The sequence below is a fragment of the Hyaena hyaena genome, unplaced genomic scaffold, assembly GCF_003009895.1.
Source record: "Hyaena hyaena isolate Hyena2069 unplaced genomic scaffold, ASM300989v1 scaffold_367, whole genome shotgun sequence".
NCBI classification, from domain to species: domain Eukaryota; kingdom Metazoa; phylum Chordata; class Mammalia; order Carnivora; family Hyaenidae; genus Hyaena; species Hyaena hyaena.
In genome coordinates this window covers 1,823,998-1,837,692 of record NW_024081002.1, presented here as the reverse complement: position 1 = coordinate 1,837,692, position 13,695 = coordinate 1,823,998, and the positions used below count along the sequence as shown (strand labels likewise).

General features: G+C 46.2%; 1 protein-coding gene across 1 annotated transcript; it reads right to left on the bottom strand.

Annotated features, from left to right (window-relative positions):
• Positions 1 to 308: 308 nt before the first annotated feature.
• On the bottom strand, positions 309 to 7,975 carry LOC120244104 (deleted in malignant brain tumors 1 protein-like; the record flags this gene model as incomplete). The annotated part of the gene is given in 6 exon segments (XM_039250443.1): positions 309 to 632; positions 2,217 to 2,273; positions 3,238 to 3,262; positions 3,264 to 3,478; positions 3,481 to 3,564; positions 7,636 to 7,975. Coding segments are annotated over 6 exon segments (1,045 nt in total), but the record flags the coding sequence as incomplete, so codon positions are not given.
• Between the last annotated feature and the right edge of the window lie 5,720 nt (positions 7,976 to 13,695).

Below are 13,695 nucleotides of genomic sequence, written 5' to 3'. Positions count from 1 at the left end.
ACTGGTCTACAATCCTCGCCATGGGATCCCTGAGACACCTCCATTCAGTAGGCAGATCTTTTGGCGCCCGTTGCACTGACAGGAGGCCAGTAACAGCTCTCGGGACCTGGCAATTTGACACCTGTCGTAATTTACCATCTTCACACCTGGAAGCTTGACAGAAACTGACACTGATTTTAGTGGAGATATCAGGAGACTTGAGGAAGACAGGGATGTTATAAATACTTTCAAATGAGCCAATCAGAATGTGAACACTCTCTTCCCTACTGTTACCCCCAAAACCAAACACTAAATAATGGGAGGCTCACCTGAGCAGATGACACTGGCGTCCTCCCCGTGGACACAGTTGTGCGAGTTCCAGCCATTGTGGGGGCAGTGCCATAGGTTAGACTCATGCCCAGAGCAGTGCACGTTGTCAAGGAAAATGGGCCCGTATCCCTGACCAAACCGGGCACTTCCTGGGGCCGACATGGCCCAGCCACAGCCCAGCTGCCTGCACACCACGTTGGCGTCATTGGTGTCCCAGTCGTCATCACACACGGTGCCCCAAGAGCCTTGGTACAGGACCTCCACGCGGCCTTGACACCAGTTACCTCCATTCACCAGCCTCAGGGCCAAACCTGTCTCATCCCCTAGAAGGACAAAGAACAAGACTTGCTGTCCATGTCTATCTTCTGGTCACAGGCTTAAGGTCTATTATAGCTCCAGGGGCTTGCTCGTGGCTGAAGTTCCCTGGGCACCATTCACCTTTGAACATGCCCAGAGTTTAATCTTCATCACAGGGAAATAGTGGAAACATCCTATACATCCTGTGCCTAAGGATGCTCTGATGCAGAGAAGCACCTTATGATTCAATTGAGGTGAGTAGAAAGACAACCCCAAACCACACTGGGCATGCTCAGGATGGAGCCCCATAGCTACCAGTTGCAGTCCAAGAATACTGCTCTTTTGGGTAGCTTGTTGGCTTCTGGGAAGCCCTGGCTGGTTTCTGGCAAAGTCTCAGGACATGATGGCAACTTGGCAAGAAAGGAGCAGTACCAGCATGTAGCCCTCTCTTCCTGAGGCTACACTCCATGTCCTGGGAGCCATGAGCAAAGTCCCAGCAGAACTACTGAGGGCTCCAAGGATTACATTAACCTCCCGCAGGAACATCTTTACTGAATTTCAGCCCATGATTCCCCTTAGTCAGGTGGCCAGCCCCTTTAAGATCAGACCTAGGATCTGAGAGACTGCTCTTTCTATCACCAAACACACACACACAGGGACAGATAATGAAGGGCACACCCTGCGACTGCTCCTGTCACTTCCAAATCCAGAGTTTATCTAGAAGAACAATGAGTCAAGGGGGGGGAGTTGTTTACCTATTGTTGGTGTTACAGATGAGGAGTCAGGGAGCCAGGTGCCTGGAAGGGATGACAAAGGGAAAGGCCAGAATTAGACATCATGGAAAGCAGTCTTTTAAAAGAGTTTTTGGCAGGCCACTGACAACTGCACATTGCAGACTGCCACCTTGCTCTATTTGTGCTACACAAGCCTCCTGCTCAGCCAGCTTTCTTGGGATGAAGGTCATGCAAGAGCACAACCTTTCTGTCCACATCCATCTCTAAGCCTAGCACGTTCTTTCTCCCTTAGAAAGCCTTTGCCACCTCTCTGCTCTGAGGCATGTAGTCTGAGCAGTTTCCCACGCTCTGAAGTTTGGGCAGAAAGAGTCAGGAACATGGGGGGTTGAGTTGAAACCAGTCAAGTATCCTATTACCTGAATGTTGCCATCACTTATTACACTCCCATTCCCTGGGCACTGTCTCTGCCACTTTGGATACACATGTGACCCTGATGAATCTGAGGGTGTTGAAAGCAGTGAGCGATGAAGGGAATCTAGCCTGCCCTAAGGTCCCTTACAGAGGAGGTTATTGGTCATCTGCATCCATTCTCCCACTCAGCATGTCAGCCAAGATTGCCTTACAGCTGAAATTCATATAACACAAGGCCAGTTCCCTGAACCTGCAGGCAGCTGTCTCCTGCGACAGCTTGAAAGCACTAGATGAAACCTTATGGATTGATGGACATATGAGACTTTAGGATCCCAGGTCTGGTTAAGAACCATCTGTTGGGGATCCCATGACATGAGAGAACTAAAGGTGTACATAGGTTCTACAAATAACAGTGGTTCTTCCAGAGCTGGAAGAAGAGGGATTGATGGGAATGAAGAAAAGTACCATTCCAAGTAGGGTACAAGGACTCACCTTGCTGTATTGTGGACTGGGACTGAGCAGCTGTGAGAAAGAAATTTGAGGTTAGACACAAAGTGACCGGTGCCCTAAATGGATCAAAACTGGAAGACTATCAGACTATGCATCCAGAGCTGAGGCCTTCATATGCCCTTGAGTAGACAGAGCCAGGGTCTGCCATGAATCTCTCTGTCCTCTGGGAGCTCCACCATATGTCCCATTGCCATTGCCTGCCTTGCTAGGTCTGAGAGCTTACCTTCCAGCAAGCAGAAGGCCACCACCCTGCCTGCCCAAATCAGGCCCCCCAAATCATTGCGTTCACTCAGTGTGGGAACAGCAAGAATGTATCTGGGCAGTTATTCTAGGAAGACTCCAATTCCACCAGCCCAGGTGCAGTGCTCTCCATCTTTACAAGGTTTCTTGGGCTTTATGCAGGGGTGAAGCTGAGGCCCCTTAGTCATAGGTAGTTCTTCAGCATTCTATGTACTCCTGAACCGCTATTCCCTGCACCTTCCCCACTTCCAGCTGCTATTCACTGCCTGCCCAAATTCACAATGTAGACTGCAATCCTGTTCTCCGAGTTTGCTTCATTGATGACCCAATATAATATGACAATGGAGGAGCAACGGTGCATTTTCCAACCACATTCCCGAGATCTGTGCCTTGAGAAGGAGGGTTCTGGGAAATTGGTGGTGTACTGGGTAATGATCCTACTGTGAAGGAATAGGGGCTCTTTTTTTCTTTCTACTGAAGAGTGGATGGTTTCTTTCACCAACCATGCCATTGCTGCTGCAAAGTAATATTGGTTCTTTTCTGTTGGCCTAATAGGGGAGAATAACACACCCTACCCTTTCTTTTTCAGTATACATCAGTAGCCTTCTATCTCCAGGAAACCTTAGGAGGTACAGGATATCTCAGAGGGGGCTATATGTGGGCCTTGTAGTATGTAGTGTGCTTGTTCCCATCAAAGACCACTTCAGAGAGAGAGCCAGGGATATTTGCTTTCCACCTGAACAGATGACACCAGCGTCCATAAGGAGTATGGCCACAGTTGTATGAGTACCAGACATTGTAAGGGTAGATCCACTGGTAGGACTCATGCTCTGAGCAGCGCACATTGTCCAGGACAATTGGCCCTGAGCCTTGACCAAACCTAGCATCTCCTGGGGCCAACGTGGACCAGCCACAGTTCAGCTGCCTACAGACCACATTGCCATCATTGGTGTCCCAGTTATCATCACACACGGTGCCCAGGAGCCTCAGTACAGGACCTCCATGTGGCCCTGACACCAGTCACCACCACTCACCAGCCTCAGGACCAAACCCAATTCAGGCCCTAAATGAAGGTATAACATTTCTCTTTTATGATGCCACAAATAACAAAGTCTTAGGATCTATTATATTCAGAGTGCTTCATAATAGGTAAAGGTCACTGAGTTTTAACTAAGCTGGACTCGTAAAGTATCACAAGTTAGAATTCTTCAAGGTTAAAAGGACAGTGACTTCTCTCCCCAATCCAAGCCACTAGAACTTCAGGGGGAAGTAAACGCACCATAGTCTGTATCCTGGAGAGGGCTTAAAGACTATCCACATGTTGTTCATTTGAGCAAAACAGGGACACAGCTCAACTTCTTGGGACAGCATATCCATGACTATCCCATGCTGAGGAGAATTCTCATCTGATGACACCAGGATGTCCTGTGAGTTCTTATATATGTCTTGGGCTCTTAGATTGGGTTAGAGAGCATTTTGCACATGCTCCTTCTGGCTCCATAGCCAAGTCTGTGGGGCTAGAATGGATGAAGCTAGTGCAGATTTGTGGGATGAAGCAGGTGGTACCATAGTCTAGAGACTGATCCCACTGGTCTCTGGCACAAGGCACCAAGGCTCCTAGATCTCATATTCCCACTGACTCCTCCCCACCCACCAGGGAGGGACAATGAAGGAAGCTCCAACTCAAGCTGGGCCCTGAGTCACAAGGGACCTTCCTTTATGCTAAATGCACACAACACTCCTTCTTACCCCACCCCCTAGAAGTCTTCCTGAATAAGAGTGAAACCTGTGTATATACTTGGCATCATTACTGACCAAAAAGGAGCCAAAAAAAATTATTCATTACCTGTTGTACCAGTAGTCTCAGTATCCACGGTAGTTCTAGCTGCATAGATAGATTATACAAGGAAGGGGAAAAAAAATCCCAGAAAATGTAAAGTTAGGTCCATCTGAGGAGAATCAAGGACTTGAAAGTAAAGTAGAAACTGCTCAGGAAACATAATTTCTGACCTGGATTTCATCTTGCTATGTGACTTTGGAAAAAGAAACAAACATGTCTAGCCTCAAGCTCTTTCATTCTAAAAGACTATTTTGGAAGGAATCTCTCTTTATTAACCTTTGGAACTTGATTCTGATTATCCCACATGTGACCTATGCAGGGCTCCAGGAGATAGATGCAAAAATAAAATTTTTAATCCTTATGCTTCTAATTGGTTTCTCTTATCTAATTGTATTGGCTAGTATCTCTTGATACACAGTGTTAAATGACAGGGTTTGTGAAGGCCATTCTGGCCTTGTTTTCTGCTTTAGTGAAAATGCTTCTGATGTTTACCCATTAAGTAACATTACAGATTTAAACCTATGATTTTTACATAGCTTCAAGGAGCTGTGGTGCTTGTCCAAGGCCCCAGCAAGAGCCTACTTGGTGCTGGGACCTGAAGAGAAGATGACCTGATTGCTCCTCTTAACCCACTGTCACTAAAGCATTAATTTGGTTTCTGAACTCCCTACTGGGCTTCTACATGAGGCCTTTTTGGTCTAGAGGAAGTGTGACTCCCACCTCTACCCACATTGGAGGTCCTGGCAAGAGTATCTCTATGTAAGTCCTATGTGCAGTCCTGTGTCATAGATATCTAAGCCCCCAGTCCCTCGCCTGCACACTCGAGTGGACTAGTTGTACGAGAGAACTTATCAGTTTCTCAGAGGAAACCACGCTAGAGAGGAGCAGGTTCTCCTCTTATAACTGCTACAAATAAGAATCTTTGGAAGAGACATGGCTAAATTATAACAAAGCCAGTGTCCTCCTCAGCTCTGGTGACATCTGTGTCCTTAATCATAGGGAAGAGAAAGAGGTAAAGTAAGGGTTCAGCCTATGGCCTTTAGGGACAGGAAAGCATAGTGCCTGAGGAACAGAAATGCCTTATGTGTACCATTAAGATTCCCAGTTGAGGGGCGCCTGGGTGGCTTAGTCGGTTAAGTGTCCGACTTTCGCTTAGGTCATGATCTCGCGGTTTGTGGGTTCGAGCCCCGCGTCGGGCTCTGTGCTGACTGCCAGCTCAGAGCCTGGAGCCTGTTTCAGAGTCTGTGATTCCCTCCCTCTCTGACCCTCCCCTGCTCATGCTGTCTCTCTCTCCTAGAAATAAATAAAATATATAAAAAAAAAAAAAAAGATTCCCAGTTGATCCGTGCTGACTCCTAGTCAGGGGCCTTTATGTGAAGGCTATCCTTCTCTAGTCCTAGGGTCAATGTTTCCCATGGGTTATGGTCAATGACTTTCCTTCCCAAAGCCCAGGTGGCCAGGAACTCAAGCTGTATTGACTACTTCCCAGCTCTTTCATAGGAGCTGTCCCCAGGGGAGTGCATGGGACCTCTGATGCCCATAAGCTGAAGGAACACGGTTCCTTTATATTGAGAAGGAACCAAGGTCGCCTGATATGGGTTCAGGAAAATGCACAAGCAGGCGAGGATGCTACCCCAGCAGGTTTGCACTTGCCTCTCCAGGCCCTACAGCCAAAGACCTAGCACCCCAGCCTGTCCAGGCATCAGCAGGCAGTGGTGAGGACCACAGGACCCTCCTGGAGGCAAGACACCAAGCTCCACCTTGGAACTCCTTGGAAGTGCCTATGCATGTCAATCCCTCCCCCATCTCAGGGACATGGTCCATGGAAGGGTTATCCATTTAGGCCCGAAGCCTTATTCTCAGGTTCCTCTTCGGAGCTGAGCACCCCTTTCTCTTACACCTTTTGCACCACTTCTGGATCAGAGATGGCCCTGTGGGTGCAGTGAGGTAATGAGCCCATAGAGATCCCATACAAAAATGTTACCTTCTGACACAGCTGTTTCCTGGGATGCCTCTGTGGAAGACAAAGAAGCTACAGAGTAGAGAAAAGAAAAGGTAATCAGTATTGGCTCTCATTTGAGAAGGGCTGAACTTGTGTTTCCTTAGCTCTGAAATAAGGGCTGCATGCAGAGATCCGGAAACCCCACCCACTGCTGAAAGGCTATATTTCTTCCTCACAAAACAGAATTCATCTCTCTGTCATTTTTCAGTCCTTATTCAATGCTGGAATGCCACCAGCGATGTTCCTTGCTCCCGCCACCATCCTCCCACCCCTCTGCCTCCACTGTGTCCATCAAAATAATCACCCAGTCGATGAACAGCCCCACCTGATTTACAAGATCACATTTCCAATACAAGCTGCCTATTTCTATAGCTTACCCACAGCCTTAAATGACAAATATCCACCATCGCTGAGATACTCCTGACGAGGTGGCCCCAAGTACAAATAACAGCAGTTTTTTCAAAGATGCACCCTTAAATGCTGAAACAAACCATTGCAAAGTGACTGCTTGGAGGCCCACACTCTCTGGGGGAAGCCATTCTCAAGTGATGGTTGGATTATCAGGGTCACTTCCTATATACGGTGGCATGTGCACACACCAGTCCACATAGAAAATACCAAAGGTCACTCTAAAGATGAATAATTTATCTAGGAAGCTCCCTTTGGGGGACACATTGAGTGATATCCTCGGAGTTTCTTTGTGGATTAAAAGACCACTTGGTGCTTGAACACCTACCAGCACTCTGTGAACAAAGGAGAAACTCAGCATTGGCATTTGCTAAGTTGAGTCAAGGAGAATTTCTCTCTTCCACTGAAAGTGAAAATATCTTTTGCTTGTCATCTAATCCCTAATAAAGAGAATATACTGGTTACTTCTGTGTTTGATTTTGGTATAGATTTAAGTTTTAAGGACCAGAAACCCCCAGTCCTTCTCTCCTGACTTTAAAAGGAGGAGGAAGTGCTACGTAGGAAGGTATTTGGTCATCCCAGGCCAGGGATCATCAGAATGATACCCCTGGGTGTTGCATTGGCAAACTCTGGAGGAGCCTGAGATTGAAACCACTTCTACCACTTCCCAGCTTTAGGACTCCAGGCAAGTCACGTGCCCTCTCTGAGCCTCCATTTCTTTATCTGTGAAAAGGAACCTGCTCTCTAACATCAAATAAGACATGGTTTAGATTAACGCATGTAAACTGCAAAGTGCTGTGGTCATGCACCGTGGTGTAGAGGTCAGCAGGAGCCTCTGTCATCCAAGTGGCACAGGTGACCACCCAAGGCAAGGTCAGCTCTACCTGAGCACACAACTCCGGCGTCTTCCCTGTGGCCACAGTCATGGTTGTACCACCCGCTGTGGGAGCAGCTTGACAGGTAGGGCTCCCATCCTGAGCAGTATACGGAGCCCAAGAGAATGTTCCCTGAGCCCTGACCAAAGCGGGCTCCGCCTGGCGCCGACACCGCAAGGCCACAGCCGAGCTGCCGACAGACGACATCTGCGTCCTGGGTGTCCCAGTTGTCATCACACACGGTGCCCCAATAGCCTTGGTACAGGACCTCCACGCGGCCCTGACACCGGTCACCACCGCTTACCAGCCTCAGTGGCAAACCTGCATTGAAAGAGTGGAAAGCCTTCATCCACTCTCTCTGCCCCCTTGGCTTTCACTCACCAGCACCCCCTGTTCTCCCTCCTCTGACTGCTGCCCTATCTCCTTCACCTTTGTTTTTCCTCCCCCAGCACCTTATATATCGCTGCTCAGCCATACCTTGTCTTAGCCCTCTTCTCATGCTATCTTCCCCCTGAATGAGCTCATGTGCTCTGAGAGCTTTTCAGGAGGAGGGGCCCCCAAAGCCACTGTTCCAGTGCCGATCAACCCTTACAAGCCCAGCCAAGCTCTAGACCAATATTCCCAGTGACCTTCTGGATACCCCCTCACCCCACACTGTCTGGTACCCAACACGGTCTCTTTTTTGTCTGCTTCAATCGTGGAGTCACCGTGCTCCATGTGAACTGTGTTGGCAATCTGGCTGCTCTATTTGATTCCCCCTCGTCTGTGCCTCTTGTATCCAACTTATCAATAGGGTTGTCTTTCCTTTTATTTTTGCCACCATTTTGCTAGACTAGATCTTCCTTCTCCTGAACCTGGGCCCTGCCAGTGGGTTTTCCTGCCCTCTGCCCCTCCCTATCATCCATCCCATTGACGGATTCCACAGCATTTATGGAGTGCTTACTCTGGTCTGGGCCCCCTCTTCTGCTGACAGGATTGACCGGTCTCTCCCCAGAATGTCCCAAGTTTTATCTTTATAAAATGTGGAAATGTTCAACTCACTTTCCTGCTCAGAGTGCCTCAATATACTCTCCACTTGATCAGGGTCAAGTGTTGGATGTCATTCTTCCAAGAGTGGGTGTCAAGGCACCTTTTGAGCCTCCTGACAGAGCCTGAGTGCCACCGTCATGGGCACCATGTTCCTGCCTGACATGATCCTGCTGAACTACCGCCCTGACTATGCGAGGAAAACAGGCAGCAGAGTCCGAGGCAACCAGCCCAACATCGTGACAGCAGGAACTGAGTCTAAGATGTGCTTTTCAATGGTTGGTTTGTGGTTATGAGAAATTTGTGATCAGGGAGTGACCAGAGAGGGTGGGATGGGACATAAGGCAAGAAGGCAAGTGGTTGCTGTGGTCATTGTAAAAGAAGGGATCAGCAAAGAGAGAGGAAAGGCCAATCGAGCTGCTTCTAGGGTATTCTAGAGGTGCATTCCAGGCCTCCTCAGCCTTTCCTGCTGTGAATGTCCCTGCAGAAGATCTCTCAGTCTCCCTGACCTCAATCTTCCCTTTACTGGTTGTCAATCACCAAAAATCTCCCCTTAACCCCTCACAGACCACTTTTAGACCCTCAGGGCAGGTTCTGAAAGGACAGGTATTGGCCTCAGCAGAGCCAGGAGCCCCACTGCAGACTCCACTGTCCTAAGTGAGCACATCAAGGACGATGGCATATCAAATTCAGTGCAGTGTGCACAGTTGCTCAGAGGCTGAGGAAACATGCGTAGATTTAGTAACAATAGCGGACCGAGGTAAAGGCACCTGTTCTGGGTTCAAATTTCTGCCAAGACACTTCCCCACCATGTGGCCTTAGACGTATAACTATTAACAAGTGACCAAACTGTGCCCCAGTTTCCTCATCTGTAACTTGGGGATAATAATACTACTTACCTCAAAGTGTTGGAAAGATTTTCATGATAGCAGCACTTGCTGTGTGCATTAGTCGAGCACTTATTATGTGCCAAGCAGTATTTTAAGTGATTTTTTTATACATTAACTCATTTGGTATATGAAAATAATTTTGTGTAAGGTACATAGAAAGTGCTTTGGAGATGTTAGCTGTCTTCAAGATAACTATCACTACAAAGAGGCACTGAGTTTTCTTTGCCTATCTCTCCTGACACCAAGCTGAAGCTAATTTCATGCAGTGAATGACCAAGAAGCAGAGAGAGGGAAGAAGAATGATAGATGAGACTGACTGAGTATGGATCTGGGACATGCCTAGGATCTCAGCATCCCCTGATCCTTCCCTCTCCATCCTTGCATTCTAAAGGGCAGGTACTTGCCCTGTGGCCAGAACTGCACTTAGCCTCAACTAGCCAACAGCAGCAGCAGGCAGCAGCAGGAGCGGAACTGGCTGGCTCAGCCAGTGAGCAAAACCCCAGGAAGACAAGTAAAGAAAAACGGCCTTACCATAGTCTGTAGTCAAGGGGTTCCACAGATCTAGATAGAAACAAAATCCACCTTGAAACAGAGGTTCTGCTGTTTATAAATATACAGTCACAGAAATTGGCTTGAGCATTACCTTACAATCATGCCAGGGGGCGCTGTGGCTCACTCTTGGGTCTGTAGGCCAGTAATGTTCTTGCAAAGTGTTTTGGGGTTTTGCAATAGTAGATTACAAGTGGGCTGGATATGGGGTGTTTGATCATTTTAGGTGGAATAAAGTATATGTTTCTTTACCCTGCCCACTTACACTACAATTTATAGTGTAATCTGTGCGCAGAAAGAAGGGCTGGACAAGAAAAGGTAGTTTAGACTGGTTGTCAAGAATTTTGGACACCCTTTGAATCCTTCTTCCAGTCTGAAATTTGAGTAGAGTCAGTGCTCGGAATAGACACTCAGAGGCCCCCTAAATGAGTATTTATTTTGGCATCAGGTATCCTGTTCCTTCTGACCCATATCCTGTGAAATTTTTAGTCTGTCTTGAAGAAAACCGACATCTAGAGAACCCATGCCCTTCCACTTCAGATTAGCCCTAAGGATACCTTCAGGGTCCATCAGACTCAATTTTAGTTCTTGAGTTTCTTTTTTGAGCAGATCTCATTCTATTTGTGAGGATTGCTATGTCATGACCTTTCTATGTTTTTAGAGGTCTTCCTAAGGACAAAAAGAATATTTATTCATTAAAAGTAAATAGAATAAAACTCATTCTTATAGGCACTATATGGGTTCACTGGATCCTTTAAGAAGTCCAAGGTACATTATGGGCTCTGAGTGATTGCCTTTTTTCCTATATCTTGAAACATTTTGCTATTTTATCATTTGAGGAATTGGTTCACCTTTACTCATTAGTTATTAACATCATAATAAAGAGTTCTATAATAAAGATGAAGAGAATGGTACATTATCTAGAAGAAAAATGGAATGGGTCACCATTTCTCAGTGAGCCAAATATCACAGTAGCTTTCAAGAGGGTATTTTTTAAAAAGATTGGAGACATTGTCTTTGTAGGATGCTTTGACTTTCATTGAATGAAATTAAGAATTCAGAACCTTTCATTGCTTGTTATCAATGACAAAGAGAAGAAAACTGACAAAGGAAAATGTTTCACAATAACTAGGTGAGTCGGAAGAGGAATGTAAAGGGATAGAGAGCTACCCTGTAGATGCTAACGATAACGGTGAAATCACTTCTACAGTTGAAATCTCAGACTCTGAGCCTTCAAATGATGATAACCTAGAGGAATTTCCTCTAATTCAAGAATCAAGGAGTCAGTAATATAATTTTAAGTATAAAAACGAAATATAGTGTGTTCACCCACTTCAGTGGAAAGGATTTCATCAGTGATATTTTGTAGCAAGAACTTGGACCATCTCATTTTGCTAAAAGGACATGTGAAGGAACACTTTTATTTCTTCTAATGCTGATATATCAAAATCTACTTCACACAGGAGACCTGTTATGTTTAAAATCTTATTATAAATTCTAATACATTTTCTTCCATGATCCCCTTTTTTCTAACTTCCTGGTACAGGGAAAGTTAAGGCATTTGATAAACTTCTCAGACTCTTTGTAAATGTGAGTCCTGCTGGGAGCAGAAACTGGGGGTTTGGAGATTTGACTGTCTAGCAAAACCAACAGGCCAGTGAGGGGACTTGACGCCTGAGAACCACACCATTTGTCTCAACACCTTGAACGTGGAGTCCACACTGGACTTCTCCAGCTGCTCTGCTTCTTATTGTTGATGGCCCAGTAATAGGGCCAGTGAGGCCATGTGGCTGCATACCCCTGGGGATGGAGAAGCAATTCAAGATGGAAACAGGAAGCTAGAGCATTCTTTCAACAGAGGTGTTCTGCACCAGAACATCCCCACCTCATTTCTGACATGCCATCCCTGCTCCCACACTCCAGGACACGCTGACAGACATGCCTGAGAGAGTTCTCCACTCAAAACACAGTACAGATGACACCACACAATTCCTATTGTCTGGTTCCAGGTATCTTGCTTAGTCACATGGGAGTCAATCAGCACCCAACTCAGAAGCTCTGAGCTTCAGAGTCCTGACAATATTCAGCCATAGCACTGAACAGAACATTGAGGTTGTCTCTGGTGGTGCTAGTTGTGCAGTTTGAACAGACTCTTTTGCACAGATTTATTGAGACCCACTTGCTTTCTTCCATCAATCAACCACAGAGTTGTAGATGATGTCAGCTGCTATTTGGGGAATGACAGTAAATACCTGGAAAGAAGAGCTCCCACTTGTTTGTTTTCCAGGAAACAGAAATAGTCTGGTCTCTAACACTGGATACCAGTGTCCAAGATAGTTGAGCCATCAAAATGGACCAACCAGGAAAAGCTACAAAGAGGTCTCTCAAGATAGTCCACCAAAGACCTAGTCACTTTCCAAGAGAGCTGGTCCCTTTCCTTCTAGACTCAACCATTGCCCCAAATCTTCTGGAGTAACTATTGTGTAAATTTGGAAAATTGCATACATTATTGCTCTAGTGGGGGTGAGGAGGGACTGAAGAGGAGCTTGAGTATAAAAACAAACCAGTATCATCAAACCAGCCCATATATACTGGCTAGGCCATTCCAGTTATTCTAGAAGGGAAGCCTAAGGGGATTGTGCGGTAACTCCTATGGCACTCTGGAAAGTGCTCTGGACCTTAAACACATTTACTGAAGAAGTATTACATCTTCATAGTTGATAACAATACCATGTTTTACTATTTATATGTACTCTCTCAGTTCATCTTTACCCCAACCCAGTCATCCCCACTTACAGACAAGGACAGTGAGGCACAGACATTGAACAAATTAGCCCAAGGACATAAAGTCTCCACCTCTATTGTCAAGGCTTTCAGCTATCATCCTGCACTGACGTTTGTCACAGCCATTGCCTGCTACCAGCCCACTCCTTGATGTTCTTGCAAAGAAATGGTCCACACCAACCTAGTTTTCATAAACTCAACAAAATTAGGTTTTCAATTTGAAGTCACCCAGCCTCCTTGAGTAAGTTTCAATATTGTTTTCGTGTAGCACCACTCCAGGATAAGAATGCTTTCAATTATTGTGGTTTTCATCTTTAAGAAGGTTTTCATCTTACATCTGTCACAGGCCCCCAGATTAGTTCATCCTCTCAGGTACTATCTACTCTGCCATATAGTCTGCATCTATCTCAGTGGAGTTAAGGATGTTGTGGATGGAAGCCCTATATAAACCTTCTTCGCTGAATCTCACTGTCTCCAAGAAAATGGCCATCCTAAGGGGTTGTTACGGTGGGGATGGGATGACATAAAGTGGAGATCATGCTAGATTGCTCATTTTTAGTAAATCACTTCAAGTTATGCCTGAAGGAGGAGCTTCCCAGAGATTTGCTCGTGAACACATCTCTGGCTTTGCCTCCACCAACTCCATCCATATCTGGACAAGAATTTAGAAGGCAAACAAGAACCAAGTCCAGCTATAGCTCTTCACACATTTGCACCAGAAGACAAATGGCATTCTACCACCAGTGGCAGGCACCACTTCAAAAACTCGACTAATTAGAATTCTCTCTTTTTTTTTCTTAGAGCTTTGGAAAATGTGTCA